General features: G+C 46.0%; 1 protein-coding gene across 1 annotated transcript in view; it reads left to right on the plus strand.

Moving 5' to 3' along the window:
* The window catches only part of Dlgap2 (DLG associated protein 2), a 139,508-nt gene that overhangs the window by 36,608 nt on the left and 83,274 nt on the right, over positions 1-19,626 (plus strand). Inside the window, exon 4 of the mRNA XM_052162854.1 lies at positions 16,412-16,623. Coding sequence (XP_052018814.1) covers positions 16,412-16,623 — 212 coding nt within the window. The remainder of the gene's footprint in view (positions 1-16,411; positions 16,624-19,626) is intronic.

The following is a 19,626-nucleotide window of genomic DNA, read 5'->3' on the forward strand; positions in this document are numbered from 1 at the left end:
AGGGTTTGTCTTTCTGAGTCCAGTTTGTTTCACTGAGCGTAATGTGCTCCAGGTTTGTCCCTATTGTAAGTGCCAGGGAGTCCCCTCCACCCCGTTTCTCAACTTGAACAGCATCCTGTGCTATGTGCACAGCATCTCATGCTATATGTACAGTTCCTCATGCTTTGTGTACAGCATCTCATGCAATGTGTGCAGCATCTCATGCTATACGTACAGCATCTCATGCTATATGTACAGCATCTCATGCTATATGTACAGCATCTCATGCTATATGTACAGTGTCTCATGCTATATGTACAGCATCTCGTGCTGTGTGTGCAGCATCTCGTGCTGTGTGTGCAGCATCTCGTGCTGTGTGTGCAGCATCTCGTGCTGTGTGTGCAGCATCTCGTGCTGTGTGTGCAGCATCTCGTGCTGTGTGTGCAGCATCTCGTGCTGTGTGTGCAGCATCTCGTGCTGTGTGTGCAGCAGCTCGTGCTGTGTATGCAGCATCTCGTGCTGTGTATACAGCATCTCATGCAATGTGTGCAGCATCTCCTGCTATGTGCACAGCATCTCATGCTATATGTACAGTGTCTCATGCTTTGTGTACAGCATCTCATGCTGTATGTGCAGCATCTCATGCTGTGTGTGCAGCATCTCATGCTGTGTGTACAGTATCTCATGCTATATGTACAGCATCTCATGCTATATGTACAGCGTCTCATGCTATATGTACAGCATCTCATGCTGTGTGTGTAGCATCTCATGCAATGTGTGCAGCATCTCATGCTGTGTGTACAGTATCTCATGCTATATGTACAGCATCTCATGCTATATGTACAGTGTCTCATGCTATATGTACAGCATCTCATGCTGTGTGTACAGCATCTCATGCTGTGTGTGCAGCATCTCATGCTGTGTGTGCAGCATCTCATGCTATGTGCACAGCATCTCATGCTATAAGTACTGTGTCTCATGCTGTGTGTACAGCAGCTCATGCTGTGTATGCAGCATCTCATGCTGTGTATACAGCATCTCATGCAATGTGTGCAGCATCTCATGCTATGTGCACAGCATCTCATGCTATATGTACAGTGCCTCATGCTTTGTGTACAGCATCTCATGCAATGTGTGCAGCATCTCATGCTATACGTACAGCATCTCATGCTATATGTACAGCATCTCATGCTATATGTACAGCGTCTCATGCTATATGTACAGCATCTCATGCTGCGTGTGCAGCATCTCATGCTGCGTGTGCAGCATCTCATGCTGCGTGTGCAGCATCTCATGCTGCGTGTGCAGCATCTCATGCTGCGTGTGCAGCATCTCATGCTGCGTGTGCAGCATCTCATGCTGCGTGTGCAGCATCTCATACTGTGTGTGCAGCATCTCATACTGTGTGTGTATCCCTTCCCTTAGCTAGTCACTCACTAGTGCACATCAGGTTCACGCCCTATATTGGCTTCTGTGAACAGAGACAAAATATGACTGATTGCAAATGGTCATGGCTCCCTTTGCACTGTCCTTTGAAACACCGCTCCAATGTGACCACCCATCCCTCGGTGCCAGGGGCATAGCACAGCAACACAAGTACCCTGAACACATAGATGCTTGTGTCTGTGACCTGCCATTCACGTGAGATCACTTTTCTCTCATGTGACCACAGCATCCTTAAGCTGTGTGGCACAGGGAGATGACAGGAGTTTTGTCTGTGGTAAGGGTCTCTGTTCTCCGGGATGTGGATAAGATGGATTCACCAAGGCAAAAACATATTACAGACATTGCTAACAGGATCCAGGGCACTGTGCTGTTCTGCATTTTATATAATTCCCCTCTCTGACTCCTGATGACTCTCTTACCAAGAATGACAGCAGAGGCCTGGGCATCAGAAGACACGGCCACTCCTGAGGAAGCCTCTGCAGCTACCACAGCCAGTGGCACCTATAGCACAACCTAAACACTTCAGGTTTCCTTAAGGGTGTGTGGCATGTATCTAATTCACAAATCCCAAATCTCTGTCCTGTAAGAACCGGAGCTTGGCCTGGCCGTGCACTGACTGAGAGATGCTCTCTTAGATACTGAGTAATGGCTCTAAACCCTGGCTGAGTCACCAAGTGGCCAATTAACGAAACAGATGAACAACTGTGAATCTTTCTGGGAGTCAGGTGGCAGAGGCTTCCAGCAGCGCCAATTCTTCCTGGCATATCGTCCAAGGCTCACTGGTTCTGTTTTGAAAGGAAACGCTCACCAAATTGCTTGTATAGACAGATTTATTCAAAGAGACAAATTGGTAGTTAGATAAAGTATTATTTTTACAGCGGTAGAAAAGGCTTAAATTTTGCTTGTAGTTGGCAAACCTTAATGATATCCAAACGTAAAACGTTCTCTCTGCTTATCTAATGGAACACCGTGAGTAAAATTGGGGCTCGCTCTGGTTCTGTCACATTAATAGTAGCAAAAGACTTGTCTTTTTTTCCTTTGTGCCTAGGAAATTTCCGGTGCAGTGTTCTCTGAACACAGAGCAGTGCTGTAATGGGAACTTCACGCTGTGTCCACCTCACTCCAGTCCTGAGCTCTCTGCTCTGGACTTCACCCTCATCTGCTCCGCCCCAGCCCACGGCCCAGAGGCTACCAACCCCGCGTTGCACATGCTCAGTACCAGCCCAGAGGCTACCAACCCCGCGTTGCACATGCTCAGTACCAGCCCAGAGTCTCCCGTCCCCACTTTGCACATGCTCAGTACCATTCCAGAGGCTACCATCTCTGTTCTGCACATACTCAGTACTGGCCCAGAGGCAAGCAACCTGATTTGCATAGTCTCATCTCTGCCCTCTAGTCACCCCGTTCTCAGTGCTATGGTTTATGGAAAATAGCAATAGTCTCCAAAGGTGGAGTGTAACCTCACCTTTTACCTGATGCCCACTTTAAAAAGCCATGACTTTCAGGTGCTTTTACTCTGTCTACACCTTGCCCCTTCCCTACCAGAGGAAGGGGGCCTGTGTACCATATCATTGCAGCTGTAATGGTTACATAATCCATCTCTGAAAAGTCCATGCTACAGGGCTACGAAGATGTGCTCAGTGGGCAAAGTACTTACCACAGAAATATGAGGACCAGAGTTCAGATCCCCAGAGCCCATGTAATTACTAGGTGGGCATTGTTGACCATCTGTAATCTCAGACTTCAGAAGACAGAGACCAGGGATCCCCAAAGTCACTAGGCTGGCCAGACTGGTCAAAAGGGCAAGTTCGGACTTCAGCAGGTGAACCCTTCTTGATAATGTGGAGGGTAACTGAGGAAGGTGCCCGACATCAAATATGGCCTCCTCATGCATGTGCACACATGTGCAGGTAAACACGCATGAAAGCACTCACAGTCATGTATGCACTCATTAAAATTAAAGGATGCACACTGAAAGATATAGGCGTCTGCTTAGGTAAAGCATCCATGATGTATGGCCAGGCACTGAAAGGCAAGAATCCTGCCGTGCCACCAGACACCAAGTCAATCTTCAGGTCTTACTGAGGACTCATGGCTTCTCTCCAGAGGGAGTCACAGGAGGGAGCCTGCCCTGTGTCAGACCCATTGTCTGCACCTTGTAACCACACACTGGCCTCTGCCTCTCTGTCTCTTCTTCACCCTTGCATTTCTTTTTAAATTCATCGGTTTTGGAACTTTGTCCTGCCAGACCCTGCAGTCTGGATGCCATTCTAGATGCACCGCTGGCCGAGAGCTTGCCACCAACTTTTGGATTTCTCTCCCACAATGTATTGATCACCAAGGACAAGCCTCAGTGGTAAAAGCCAGGTCACCCCGACCCCAAGCAGAGAGTCAGTCAAACAGTCAGGGGCAGGTCCAGCCATTCTCTTAACCAAGATGGACCTTGCAAACGTCAGCACTTCTTGTCTCTTCACAGCAGCAGGCAGAGACCAAAGAGTCTGGTGCAGTGCTGTGAGGCTTCACTGGAGCCATGAGACCCCATAGAATGCAGCATTGACGTAAAGTTCCTCTGGTGTTTCAGAAAACTGTAGCAAGACACAGCTGAGGAAGACAGGAGGACAGCCACAGAACCCACCTACAAGCCCCAACAGCCTTAGGTCTTTTGTCAACCTCTATTAGCCTTCTGTGACTAATGGTGGTCAGGGCTGGGCTTTGCTAAGCACGGCAGCTGCAGAGGACACAGCCCTAGCTTCCCACCCACTCTTCACATAGACAGCATGCTCCAAACATGAAACCTGTAGGGTGGGAGGTTTGGGGACCCTGGAAGGACGTTATTGCTTTCACAAGGACCCTCCCCGCTCAAAGAGATAGCTTATCCCCCAAAGAGCTTTCCCCTACAGGCTATTCTCTGTCTGATTTCACCTCTGAACAGAGTCCTTCCTCCTCCTTCCTTCTCGTCCTCTAGCTGTCTCACTGCCACTTGTGGGAAGATTTATGAAATACACACACCTCCTCAGGCTGTGTTTGTCCCCAGACCCAGCTGAATTGATGTCCGGTTACATTAAAAGATGTCCTGATCTCACACTAAACGTGCTAAACCTTCTGGTGGAAAGGTCCTGGCTGTGGGCCTCACACGTGCAGACACCATTTCCCAACTAGCATTGGGAATTAAAAACTAAAGGCGTGTGCCTGTGGTGCTTTGTAAGGATGTTGTCTGAAAGATCAAGAAGTCAGTGCCCGGGGGCAGCAATTATTTTTTTCTACCCCAAACTAGAGATTTGACGTTGAGCGAGAGGACAACATCCCATATTCACCTTTGGATTGCACGGAATCCGTAGTTAACATTCTAGGAAGATTTCGTGTTTTTAAGTAGGTCAAAACCCAGTAAACAGAACTGAAGGGGAATTCTGGCCCATGTTCTTCTCTGAGAGAAGGGCTTTTGTTCTTTTATTTTCTGCCTCAGCAGACAAACCGTCTTAAGGACAAACTTGGAATAATGGGGAAGGAGTGTGGACCAGTGATTCACTGTATCCTGATTAGGGGCTAAGCGGTTCCCTGTGTGCTAAGGAGGAGTCACTGGCCTTGGAGGGTACCCAGTACCAGCCAAGGAGGTCACATTTGTTCTGCCCCATGGAAAATATTCTCTTCCCTCAACCCCTGTGAGCACCAAATCCCTGCCACCACCATGCCCCATCACCTGTCTCTTTTGCCCTCATATCCTCTCTGAGTTGTGTCTTGGCTGTCTCTCTAGATACAGTGGAGGACCACAGTCAGATCACAGTGGAACCACAGGGACCCTCACTCTTTTGGCCCCCTATCAAGTAAAGATAAGTCCCCAGGGTTTACTTCCCTGCTTGTGTAGCTGGGAGCACTTGGAGTTTTTGGAGGTGTTTGGTTGGTTAGTTGGTTGGTTGGTTTTTGGTTTTTTGGCTTTTGGTTTTTTTTATTTTTATTTTTATTTATTTTTATTTTTTTTACAAACAAGACTTCTAAGTTTTGAAAGGTTGAGAGAGATCAGATGGAAAGGAATAAGGAACTCTTCCTTCTGAGCAAAGCCTAGTATGTTGATTCTGAATCAAGGCCTGTCCCTCTGAGGTCTTCCCAGCCTGCTGCTTCTTCCCCATCTATCCATGGGAAAAGGCATAAGCCCTTCTCGACTGACCACGTGGCTTCTCCCCTTCAAGGTCAAGCATGAATTCACGGTTGGCAGCTTGTCTCCACTTATAAAAACCTACAACCTCAGAATCTCTTTTTGCCATCACATTTGCCCAACCTAGCAGCATCTATGTATACATGAAAGTTCACATTTCCATGCATGTGTGCTGCATACAACCAGCAGTCTAGAGTATCAAGAACCTCCCAGCCCTGGTCAGTGGCTTTCACAAATCCCAGAAGTGACCAGTGTGACCATGAGCCAGCTCGAGCATCACAACAGAAGCCCCACGCAGTCAGGTCGCCTTTACAGCCCGTTGCCTTTACAGAACCTCTGCCATACAACCTTTCTCCTCTCTTCTTTTATTCTTTGTAACTGGCAGACAATTGCTTTACGTTTGCGGGAAAGACTATGACACTTCAACACATATAAATAGACAGGGGTCAATCCAAGGTGACAAGCAGCTCCACGCCTGGGTCACCTCCTGTTCGTAGCCTTCAGGCCCCTCTTGTCTGACTCTTTGGATGGATGAGAGGCTGACTGTGCTATGGGCACTCACTGTGCTCTGCAGAGCGTCAGCCTTGCTCCGCTCTCCACTGGGGTTGGTACCTGTTGCCCATCCTCCCTTGTCTACCTCCATGTCACCCTTCCCAGGCTTCACTCACCACTGCTGGACTTTCTCTGTCTTAGACATCAGTTCTCTGTCTCCATCAAATGAGTGAGATACACGGTGTGCCTCTGTCTTGTTTTATTTACCGTATATCCTCCATCGCCACTCAGGTTGTTTTATTTACCGTATATCCTCCATCGCCACTCAGGTGGTTTTATTTACCGTATATCCTTCACGCCACTCAGGTTGTTGCAGATGACAAGATCTCCCCTTCTATGGCTCAATGGTGTCCCACTTTGTATATTTATGTACATGTGTAAGTGTATATTACATATATTAATACATTGTATTTTATTCACCCCTAAGTTAATGGTCACCTCTATTGACTGCACACTGTTGGAACTAGGCTGCGGCAGACATGGTTTTATAGGTATCCCTTTAACAGGTGATTTTGTTCTCTTTGGATGTATGGCAGTAGTGTGATCACTTCACAAGTAGATCTAGGTTCCAATACTGTCTTGGTAATGGCAGTGCTGGTTTACGTCCTGTTGACTGTGAGCAAGGGCCATTGCCTTGGGTTCTCTAGGCAGAATTTGTGGGCGTTCCGTCTTTGGTAAAAGTCAGGGAGTGTAGGGTGGCATCTCACCTTTGTTTGGATCTGCATTTCCTTGGTAGGTAGCTGATGTTGTTTGTTTTTGTTTGTTTGTTTTTTCATTGACTTGGTGATTATCCATCCTCTATAGGAACTACTCTGTTAATTTCTCCATCTTAAATAGGACGGAAGGAAGGAAGGAAGGAAAGCAGGCAATTATTCTCTTATTGGGAGACAGGGAGCCACTAGACTGGCTTCTGTGATGGGGGCTGGGCAGTCCAACAATCGCCACCTATTGAGATGACAACTCGAGAAGCTGAGAACCCAGGAGCTGATGGGTTCATGCAGACAGATGCCTCCGCTCTTCTCATCTGACGATGAGAGTCTTTCAGGATCGCTAAGGAAATGTTTGGAAGGCTGAGAGAGCTGAAGTCTGATGTAAACTAGAGCCCTACAATGGTAGTGACAGGAACAGATGGCAGAGCAGAAGCACTCAGAGGCGAAGGTGGTCACGCAAGCAGCACTGCTTTGCCCTTACTCTGGGTCAGCATGAGAAGGCGCTGGCCACTCTGAGAGACTGTCTTCTCTGCCCAGTCAACCCCAAGATTGCCCTCATGGGCCTGCCCAAAGGCATGTCTCCTAGTTGATTCCAGATGTCATCAAGTTGAACAACAGTATTAGCCATCCTGGATGGAGAGCACACAGATACTGGGTGGGTGGCTTTCTCACTCCACTGATTGCTTCCTTTGCTGTTTGGAAACTTCTTAGCTTCATATAATCTCATTTGCTGTTATTGCTCTGATTTCCGGTGTTCTGTGAGTCATATAAAAACCATCTCTCATGCTGACACCTGAAGTATCCCTGTGTTTGCTTCTAGGCTGGAAGTTTCAGATATTGCATTTAGGTCTTTGATCTGGTTTGAGTTTATTTTATACAGGGTGAAAGGGGTCTAACTTCATTCTTCTGCACCAGGGCTATCCAGTTTTCTGTGTGCCACTGATTGTTTCTCTGTCATTTCTCTGCTATATGCTATTTGCACATTCGTCAAAAAGCAGGAGGCTCCAAGTCTGGATTTCTCATTTTCTCATTCCATTCCATTGGTTTGTGTGTTGGTTTATGAGATTACCATGCTGTTTTCTTCACTGCTCTTCTGGTGTGTGTGTGTGTGTGTGTGTGTGTGTGTGTGTGTGTGTGTATCAATGCTCATTTTGCACAAGACTGCATTTACTATCCAGTAACTTGTAACTTAGGACTCTTTTTCTTTCTATTTAAATGAAGAATACATGGATATTTTGTGGGTGGTTGCATTAAATCTACTAAATTGCTTTATGTTGTTTATTTTGAAGTTATCTATATGCTTTAAAAATATTAATTGTTCTGACCCATTAGCATAACAGGTCTTTTCATTTGTGTATATGTATATATGTTGGCAGGGAGGGGAGAGAAGGGGGTTGTTTAGATTCCTTCAATGGCTCTTTTCAATTTTCATTGTGGAAGATACTCACTTCCTTCATTAAATTTATTCCTAGATGCATTGCTTCCATGTAGGTACTGTGAATGAGAACACTGTCTTGGCTTCATTATTAGCAAGTTTATATTGGTTTCTAGCACTGTTTCGGATTTTTTTTTTTTGCACATTGGTTTCATATCCTGCAACTTTATTGAATTCACTTACCAGTTCTAACATCTGTCTGTCTAATATCAGGCTTTTGGTGGAGTCTTGAGAGTTTTTTCACATGGAGAAAGAGGGATAACTTTACTTTTCCAAGTTAAACACCTTTCGTTTCTCCTCTGATATTATTGTTCTAAGACCTCCAGTACTATGCACTATACCAATACGAACTATAGACATACATACATACCCTTTTTTTATTGTACACATTAAGGAAACACCTTCAACATTTCCTCTGCCCCGCTCCATGTGATGTCAGCTATAGCTCTGTCACATACAGTCTTTAGTGTGTTCACGTGTGTTCTTTCTGTACTCAACTGGTTGCTGTTTATCATGAAGTCGTGCCTTTTGGGATAGTCAGTCACATGGTTCCCCCCTGCCTTCTGTTTACGTAGTGGATTATTGGTTTGAACATGGTACGCCGCCCTTGTATTCTTAAGAATAAATGCCTCTTGACTGTACTACGTGAGCTCTTGAGATGCTCTTGGTTCTGGTTTGCTGTTATGTTGAGAATGTTTCTGTTTTCATCGAGGATGTTAACCTTTGCTGGTTGGTTATGCCCCGTCTCCTTTGGCTTCACAGAATGGGTGAAGTGTCCTCTCTTTGCCTTTGAAGATTACTTTGAGAAGAATCTATGCTTGTTATTTACAAGTTTGGTAAAATTCAGCACTGAATCTATCTTGTCCCAGATTGTTTTTTATTTTTTCTTATTCTTTTGTTTGTTTTGTTTTGCTTTGCTTTGCTTTGTGTGGGGATGTTTTACAGCTGGCTTGGTCTTCTTTCTTGTTTTTTAGTTACTAAAGTTTCCTGTGTCCTTATGTCTCAGTGTTGGTAGATCCTATGTATTGAGAAATGGATCCATGTCCTCACAAGCTTCTCAAGTTTGTCGCCAACACAGCTTGTGAGGTTTTATAGTGTGCCTTTGTGTTTCTGACTTACCAATTATAACATGCCCCTCATCATCTTAGAATTCACTTTCATCCCCTCTCTTGTTTTATTCTTAATAAGCATCACTAAATGTGACATTAAGCTATAAGGATAGCTTCTTTATCACAAATCCCAGGATGGGCCCATCACAGAGAGCCACCAGGTACCACGAGGGCCGGGCAGGGGCGGTGGGAGAGAATGCCCACATAAGCCTTATGGTCTCCATGCAAGGAGCGGCAAAACAGGTGATCAAGAGAGGATAGGACAGTTCAGCTTGAACACTAAGTGCTGTTCCTAGGTATCTGCAGCAGAAGGGCAGTGGCCTCAGCGTAGGGCTCACAGGAGAGATCGGGATGAAAACCCCAGCCTGTGAACTCACTGTGAAAGGTGGGCTTGAAAGTTCCTTGCTGCCCACATGACCTGACAGGCCCTGAGAAAGACTGTGTTTCTATGGCTATCAAGACCACAAAATCAAAGCATCCAGAATACAGAAAACAGAAAGGACTGACTGACCTAATAGAGGCATCCCTAGAGAGGAAGTCAGGAAACGTGCAAAGGAAGCAATGAGGCCCCAAAGCGGTGGCTAAACTTGAGCCAAGTGTCCCCACACGGCCTAGTAAGAAAAGTCTAGGACATGAGCGCCACCATTTAACCTCGACTCAGAGATATGTGGCTCATATCAAAGATTCTTCCTGAACATTCTCCATGGAGCCCCCGGCATTTCCTGATAAGTAAATGGATGTGAGAACCACTTCCCGCTCACTCTTGACTCAGAGATGTAGAACCCATGTCAACAGTCTTCCTCCCTGTTCTCCAGAGAGCCACCTGGGTATCTGACACAGGCTACATAAGGCCCACTATCCCCAATAGGACAGATGTAAGACCTCAGCAGTGTCTCCTGTGACCTCTGACCTCTTGTCACAGAGATTGTTTAGCTATGCTTTTCCCACCAGGCTCTTATCCCTTGTCTTCCTGACAGCAGCTACCACAGAAGCCGCTTTGAGTCCCCCAACACTGAGTCAGCTGACTGACAATGAGCACTCAAACCCTCTCAGCGTTGGCAGATGTGGAGCTGCAAGTTACCCTCTCAAGAATACTTTCAACCCACATGGACTCCAGTGGGCCTGGTTTCATGTGTGACAATGCCCAGAGAATGACTCTCCAAAAAAGCATCAAAAGAGAGACAGACAGGAGAAGAAAATAAAGACAGAGTCAGACAGAGAGACAGACAGATACAAACAGAGAGACGAGACAGAGACAGAAAGACAGACACATACAGAGAGGCAGAGACAGAGAAACACAGAGAAACAGAGAGAGAGAGACAGAGAGACAGGCACATACAGAGACAGAAAGACAGACACATACAAACAGAGACAGACAGCTCCATGGGAAAGGATCAACCATTTACCCAAGAGCTAATGACTCAAAATGACTTTGGAGCAGGAAACTGATATCCAGATCTGAGGGATAAATCCTGCCTTAGGCTCCAGTGTTTCCATGGAGATAAGAGTTGGGTGCTCACAACATGGTGTAGAAACACAGGCATGGGTCTGAGGCTGGCCTTCATAGCTAATCTTTTTATACATAGTTTCTTAGTGTCAGTAGGTCCCAGAGGCCTCTCTTCCTAGCCCTAGAATTCCTGCATTCTGCAATCTATATCCAAAACCTCTTCTAGTTCTCACCTCTCTTATAGAAAACATGGTGTCAGCCAAAGCTTGCCATCACAAACCAGATTGCTACTGGTTGTGGCTTGGCCAGGAGGACCTGGGCCTTGGCAGTCTTTTCACAGCCAGAAGCTCTGCACAGAGCTCTTGCTGCATGCTCCTCAGGTTCCTTTGCACAGAGTCCTTGCTGCATATTCCCTGTGTTCCTTGCCCTCGAGGTACATCCAGGCATCCTGTTCCTTTATGTCGCTGTGATAAAACACAATCTGACCGAAAGTGATGTAGGTGAGGAAAGGATTTGTTTCAGCTTACATTTCCAGGTCACAGCCCATCACCGAGGGAAGTCAGGGAGAGAACTCAAGACAGGAACCTAAAGGCAGGGCTGCTTGCTGTTCCGTGGCTTATTACCCACCCAGGAGCTCACTCACAGCCAAGGAAGTGCAAGAGGAATGCGGTTAGCATGCCTATTCTCTGCCTCATGCTTAGCTAGCCTTCTTATACAGCCTAGAACTAACTGCCTAGGGAATGGTGCTGCCCACAGCGGGCTGGGCCTTTCTACATCCAGTAACAACTCCTCATAGGCATGCCAACAGAACAGCCTCATTAAAAACAATTGTTCAATTGAGACTGCCCTTCCAGGTGATTCTAGATTGTGTCGAGTGAACAGTTAAGACTAACCATACCCTTACTCGCCTTCTCTGTCAGGGGTTCTCAACCTGAGGGTCCTGACCCCTATGGGGAGAGTCAAAGGATTTTTTTTTAGGGGTCATGTAAGATCATCAGAAAACACAAATATTCACGTTAAAATTCATAACCATAGCAAAAATTATAGTTACGAAGTAGCAATAAAAATGATTTTGTGATTGGGGTGTACCCCAACATGAGGAACTGTGTTAAAGGGTTGCAGCATTAGGAAGGTTGAGAACAAACTCTTCTCTTATAATTCTTCATAAACTCGCCAGACTGTGTGTCCTTTTATACAAACACTTTCAATATCTTTCTGAGTATTCTAAAATGAAACTCATATGACCTATTTAAATACACATTATTAAGTGGTGGGGCATCTAGGGCATGGAGGGAGGCTGTGTAAGTATGTATACACAGCCTGATCTCTAATGTAAAAGGGAAAAAAAAGAGAAAAGTTACTTTTAACTAAAAGTATTTTAATAAAAAAAAAACATTGGGGCATAGCAAATGTGCACAGAATAAAGTGTTCTGGTGTTTGTTTCTGAGTGAAGGGTGGCAGTAATTGGAGAGCTACAAATTAGACCCACATGGGCGTGTTGTAATAAGGACTCAGACTCCAGCAAGGCTCTGCCAGCCGCGGGGGATTTGGAAATGGTAAACAATTCCTGGTAAACTGCCAGCTGAGCAAAGGTCTTGCTCCCCTTGATTTACATGGTAGTTATATTCTAGAAAAAAAAAATCCATTGGTGCTCATTAAAATCGCCAACTAGAACAAATAACCCTGATTTTCATACACAGCATAGCAAGGCTCAAGGAAAACTGTCTCGGATTTGAGCAGGATGTAGGCAGTCATTTCTTGGCGGAGTGGCACACGGCTCCCTTAAAACAAGCATCTTTGGACCCCTGGGTGTGTGAAAGAACTCCCTGTGTGAATTGAATTTCCCCAGATGGGTCTGTGGAAAGACTGGTAACTCCATGGGATGTTCTCCTTAGATCCCTTGTCATTCCTCTGCTCTCTGTTCACAGCATGCAGGGACCAGCTGTCACACTCCCCCGTGACTCGAGTACTTGATACTTGTTTAAAGCGCACACACACACACACACACACACACACACACACACTACACGTTGCTGACGGAATGAGGAAAATGTTTCCTGAGAGAACCCAGCTTTAGATGGCACGTCCCTTTAGTTCACCTAAAAAGGATGTCATGATAAAATCCTTTTCGGTTTTTAGTGTCAAGCCAAGCTTAAAGTGAGGCGCCTCGGCGCACGCACATGTCAGTCTCAGGAGAATTCCCCTTTTACAGAAATTATAAATGCCGTTCACCGCTGCATGCTGGCGACTGGGGTAGCTGATTGCCTTGGCATGGCGGAGGCAGGGGTTGGCTCTGCAGTGGCTGGAAGCCTCTAGCCTGTTTCCCTGAGGCTGTGAAGCTGCCGCTTGCGCCTGCCAGGTGAGCACTTGGCCACTCCTCTGCGTTCTGCCGCCCGCCGGTTTGATTTTTTTTTTTTTTTTTTTTTTTTTTTTTTTTTTACCATAAGGGGAAGGTTTATTTACTGAGACTTGGTGGCTTTTCCTAGCCTGGGCATATGTTCAGGGAATCGGCTGCTTTACCCTCCTTCTGTATTGAATTTTTTTTTTCTGTCAAAGGCTGTGAAATTGGCTTCTTAAATCGGAAACAGAAACATACAAGCTGGTCTCATTTGTTAGTTAATTTGTAGGCTGCTGGGGGGGAAAAACAATCTTTACCTCGTTCTTTATGGAAACATGTTTTTGGCTTTAAAAAAAAAAACCAAAACCTCTCCATAAGGGCAACAGTGGGAGCCTCTCCTTTGGGGGCCGCTAACCTCGTCCCCCTCTGCCCTCTGCCCTGTGACTGTCACCTGGGATGCTCACTGAGAGATGAAGAATGCATGCTTCTCTGGCCCAGCCCGGGGGCTGGCCACCTGTCCCTTTTAATGCTGTTTATTCTGCCTGCACCAGATTCAGACTAAGTGGCCCCTGGAGCCTGCACTGGCCACCGGTCCCCAGCTTTCCCTGGGACCCTGACTCGCCCTAACCTTTCAGCCTAAGCACACTGTAATCCATCACCTTCAGGGTGTGCTGCCTCCATAGACAGTTCAGGGTTCTGGCTAAACTAATATAACAACTTAGAAAGGCTTAGAAGGTGTAAATAGATGAGAAAGGCATTGGAAACTCTCTGTCCCACTTTCTCTTTGTTGACACCTACCATGCACCTTACCACTGAGTTCCTATGCTAAAGCAAGTCTGCCCACATCCTGTGTTCCCCCCCTCCTGTGTGCTGGAAAGTACTTACATGCTCATAGATTCAGAGGCAGCCCTTTGGGGCAGTGGGTTGCCCTGGTCGTGGCCCTGGTGACATTATGTGCTTAATTTGGTTTGTGGTCCAGAAGCGGAGAAAGAAAGGCTTACTTGCCCACAAAAGGTCCTCACCAGAAGCTGGGCAGATGCCAACCCCATGCTTTAGGACTTCTAAACCTACAGAACTATACATTAAATCCGATTCTTCATTGCTTACTGCATCTGTGGCATTTAGGGACGGCCTAGAAAACAGGCTGTGCCTCCTTTGTAACCATCTTATTACAGCAGAAATTCCAATAGAGCCCATGTGCAGCCGTTCCCAAGGACAAACTACCATCCCGACTCCCTTTGTCCCTGTGACTGACTCTAAAGGTTTACACAGAACATGAATGGGCTGGCACACCTTTGTGTAGAAACCCAAACACTGGTCACAGTGTGACCATCCTGGTCATGTGGTAAGAGCCACAGAGGCGGTGTTCCTCTGCCTGGATTTCCATTGTGCAGCTACTAAAGAGGTTTGGTAAGCAATCACCCAGATAAGAGTTGCTAGATACCCCAAGAGTTCATTCATTCAACACAGATACTGTGACATTTCTCTCATGTTGAAGGATAGTGTTGTCCGGATCTGCTGTCAGGACATAGTGTCTCCCTATAAATCAAGATTTTCCATGGGTGGGCCAATACCTATACATGCTGAACACAAGGCCTCTATGTCATTGGCTTCCATGTCAGTCTTCCTAAAACCTCAGCATTGTGTGTGATCAGTGTGGCCTGTGCTTTAATACAGTCGTTAAAATGTTACCAAGCCAGGGCTGGGGAGATGGCTCAGTGGTTAAGAGCACTGACTGCTCTTCCAGAGGCCCTGAGTTCAAATCCCAGCAACCATAAACCATCTGTAATGAGATCTGATGCCTTCTTCTGGCGTGTCTAAAGACAGCTACAGTGTACTTACATATAGTAAATAAATCTTTTAATTTTTTTTTTAACCATTTCTTACCATGGCCTATGTTCTTCCTCAGACCTGCACAGTGTGGCCTAGAGCTGTATCTTTAGAATGCCAAAGCACTCGACCTACAAGCAGCGCCTACCCCAGCTCAGGTGTAGAGCATATTATCTGTTAAGCCTTTGATCAATAGCTGTATCTCACAGTGTCAAGCCTTGCCACAGAGTAGGTGGGCTTCACTCGGGGGAGAGGCAGCTGAATCCATGAAGCCACACCCTCCCTTCCGGGCCTTGTGAGTTATACCTTGCCAGGCAAACATAAGAAAGACCTGCCTGGCCAGCCTGAGGTCCATAATAGGAGAATGTGGAGCAGCTCCTGGCTACAGCCTGGAAGACCTCGGATCTACAGGCACAGCACATACCATGCTATTCAGGAAGTAACACTGGTGCCTGCTGCCAAAGGGCCTGCCATCCCATTAGCCATATGGGTCTCTGTCAGAAAGGCAGAGAACTTGGCTCCATGTAGTGTTGAGGCTGAAAGGAACACAGGATCCCTCTCAGGCCAATTTCCCAAGATTGCTGAAAATTGAAGTGTTTTACAATGAAAATGCCACTTTGCAAACTTTTTGAGTGTACAGTTCTACCACTCTCCTCCGCCAGCAGCATCTGAGACCCTCTTCTCCAGCCAGGGTCACCCTTTGGAGCAGTTGGCAGAATCACACAGACTGGGCCAGTGCCTTGCTTAGGAGCTGTGCTGAATCAGGGGCTGGGCTGCAGTTCTGAGGAACACTGTGTTCACTCCTGTGAGACGTAGCTTATTGGAGGGGCCAGGATGCAGACCAGCTTCATGATCTGGTGATCGAGGCTACCCTCGGGCCAGGGACACCACCGGGAAATTTTGAGTTGAGTCTTCCTTAGAATGCGCAGTGCATAGAGATATGAAGCTCTGTGTGTGTAAGATGATAGGGTATCTCTTTTCATCTGCCAGTGTGTGTGTTTTGTGTATGGGATGTGATTCTGCTTTGCCGATTAATTCTCTTCTCCTTTATTAGCATTTGACATGGGAAGACATTTAGCAAAAAAGTCAGTATCACCATCATTTTCTTTTCTGTTTCTTCTTTTCAGCTTCTTCACTTATAATTACCTTTGATTCCAAATGGAAATCTAAATGTTAGAAATTTTCCTACATTCCTAGTACCTTCACAACTTTTCCCATAATGTTTATCTTTCACAATGGGAAAAATCGGTGACTTCATATTGAGACCCTTTCTGGATTTGGAAGGCTGTGGAAAAGCCTTCACATGTACGTGACTTAAAATGATGGACAGCCAAAGGAGCTATGTCTTCAAGAAATCATCGGACACACACCCTCAGAGGGCACGATTGACAGGGGCTGTCTCTGTTCTTTCCCAGGTGCCTCAGGACGATTGGGGTGCGTACCCCACAGGTGGCAAAGAGGAGGAGATACCCTGCCGCAGGATGAGGAGCGGCAGCTACATAAAAGCCATGGGTGACGAGGAGAGCGGGGAGTCAGACTCCAGCCCCAAAACATCCCCAACGGTGGCCCTCCGGCCGGAGCCGCTGCTGAAGTCCATCATACAAAGGCCACTCGGAGACCACCAAACGTAAGGACGCCTTTTCTCTCCTGACCTCTCTCCTCTTCTTCCCCAATGACCATTTAGCTGTGGGTGGGCTATTTTCAGTTTGCATCTACGTTGACATTGTCATCCTATTTCTCATTCTTTCCTTCTTGTTGATATCTTAGGACACATTTATTACCAGATTTAAAAAACAACTTCTTTTTTACTTAGTGGGATATATAATCATATAATTTTCTCCTTCCCCTTTCTCCCTACAACCCCTCCCATACACTTCCCCTGGCTCTCTTTTGAAAATGTGTCCTCTTTTCTCATTAACTGTTCCTTAAGTACAACCTGATCAGTCTATACAGTGTTATTTGTATGTGTATTTTAAGGGCTGATCATTTGGTATTGGATAACCAATTGGATGGCCAGTAAGACCTTTGGTTGGTTATTTCATAATTATGGAAATATGCTTGGGCAATGTCTTAGCCAGTGGTTCTATTCCTGTACAAACATCATAACCAAGAACCAAGTTGGGGAGGAAAGAATTTATTCAGCTTACATTTCTGCATTGCTGTTTATCACTAAAGGAAGTCAGGACCGGAACTCAAGCAGGTCAGGAAGCAGGAGCTGATGCAGAGGCCATGGAGGGATGTTACTTACTAGCTTGCTTCCCCTGGCTTGCTCAGCCTGCTCTCTTAAAGAATCCAGGACTACCAGCCCAGAGATGGCACCACCCACAAGGGGCCTTCCCCCCTCGATCACTAATTGAGAAAATGCCCCACAGCTGGATCTCATGGAGGCCTTTCCTCAAGGAAGGCTCCTTTCTCTGTGGTAACTCCAGCTTGTGTCAAGTTGACACACAAAACCAGCCAGTACAAGCAATTTGTGTCTCTGATTATTTTTTAAGGAGTTGGGGTGGTTAAGGTAGGCTCTCAAGTAGCCCAGGTTACCCTGAACTCTTGATCCTCCATCTGTTTATACATCAGAACCTGGCACATCACTTCAGTATTTGCATTAACAGGGACATGTTTCTATTCAAGGACAGTGTGGGTACATGAATGTCTGTGAGGGGCTGAATGTCCTGTGGACTCTCAGTTCGTAAGTACGTGCCTAGACAACAGATTTCTGTAAGGATGAAGAAAGCAGTTTGGTTCCGTGAATGTAAGATCAATAGATATTGTATATTTATTCAAAGGTTTGTTCATTGATAAGCTTAACTTCTGAAATATAAACAGCTAAAAACCAGTTAGGAAATTAGCTATTGAAGTGTATGAGATCCAGTTACTCTCAGCGGTCTCAGGGATGGTGCTCCCGGTGTGTCAGGGAGCACGGTTGTAAAAGTTGAGAAGCACCTGGTGTCTTCCCTGCTTCCCATTTCCAGATGCCTGTGCCATGTCAGAGGACAGCAGCAGGTGACAAGCCGTTCAGCATTCTCTGTGTGGCTTAGAGCCACTCCCTGTAATGCACAGTAAAGCATCAAAGCCCTGATCAGAGGAGGCACCCTCATGATCCTCCACCTAGCCTGGGACTCACAATAGCAGACCAATACTCTCATAATTTCTCCCAATAAACCCAATAACTCCTGAGCATTGGCTTATAGAGTAAACACTTAAAAATTGAATCGCAGCAGAATATTACTGGGGTGAAAAATTACTGCACACAGCCAGGCCCATATGAACAATTCCCTATGCAACCTCAGGGGGCGCTATACAAGCCACTCTCCATGCAGCCTGGTGAGGAGATCATATGAACAAACTTCCTTCTTGGAGAACTGAGAGGTACTTAGTGCAATTTGAAGTGACCTCATTCCTCTGCTTACCTGCAAGTCCACCTGTGTTATGGGCAGGGCCATCTGTATGAAGGAGAGTACTCCATCTGTATGAAGGAGGGTGCTCCAGGCTACACTGAGACCAGGCAGAGACACCAATTTAGTTAACCAAAGCTTGTGTTTCCTAATAAGCCACATAAATAAATCATTTTTATTCTGAAGCTTATTTATATTCAAAGGCTGTCTCAGATGAAATTGATTATTCTAAAATTGCATTCAAGATATAATTGTAAATAACTGGGTCCGACAGGCCTCTTGGTATTGTTTCCTCTTCACACCATAGAATTTTCCCAGCAGGAGTGATTGACAAACCTGTCCTAGAAGCAGGGTGGCTCAAAGAGTGAAAACAGGCCCAAGAATGTGCCGATCTCTCTGAGATTCCAGTCTCTCCGGTGCACAAACCACTTGGTTACCTTTGGCAGCACCTTAGAAAGCAAATGTGATGGTGAATTGAGTCACCAGTTAGCTGGGTGTCTTAAGTGTCTTAAGTCGTCATCATTTCATTCTCCTGCACCCTAGGAACCCTTTGGTGGCTTAAGGTACTTCCTGTGTCACTGTGCAGTCCCATAAACTAGAAGGTGTCAGTAGCTGTGAAAGATGCCTAGGGACTAGAAGGAGGCTGGGCCTGTGCTTGTCAGTTACCAGTTCTCCTTTTGAGCCCTGTGTAATGGAAGATAGACTCTGAAAACCGCAAATATCCTGCATCTGAAGCAGTACCTCTTGAAACAACACGAGAATAATTCTGCTGAAATCTATCTTGTCCTTCATCATTCAAGAGTCAGTCTAGTAGTTGCTGAGTTACAATGTATCCAGTTGTCCACAAAGGCGCTTTCATTTCCCCAGATCCGCTCTCCAGAACACTGCATGATCCTAAAAAGTCTTTCTCAAAGAAAAGTAAAACAAACACCAGGCGCTGAAGTCTGTGCTGCAGCTGTCTTCCTACCTCAGAGCACTAGCCTCTCTGCTGTCCCCCATTCACAGATCAGGATGGCAGCCCGAGGCCAGACGGAGGCCTGCCCATCTGTACAGCAGCCCCTGCTGTGTGGGGAGCATCGAGCAGCGTTATTACCAATTAATTTAAATGTGAATTCCAAGCTACTACTGAATCCAATTTACTGCACTTTTTAATTAGCGTTGAGATACTTGAATTACCAATTCCAGTCCGTTATTATGAAAAGTAGACCTAATAATTTAATTTGAGCCTTTTGCTTTAT

The sequence above is a fragment of the Apodemus sylvaticus genome, chromosome 18, assembly GCF_947179515.1.
Source record: "Apodemus sylvaticus chromosome 18, mApoSyl1.1, whole genome shotgun sequence".
NCBI lineage: Eukaryota > Metazoa > Chordata > Mammalia > Rodentia > Muridae > Apodemus > Apodemus sylvaticus.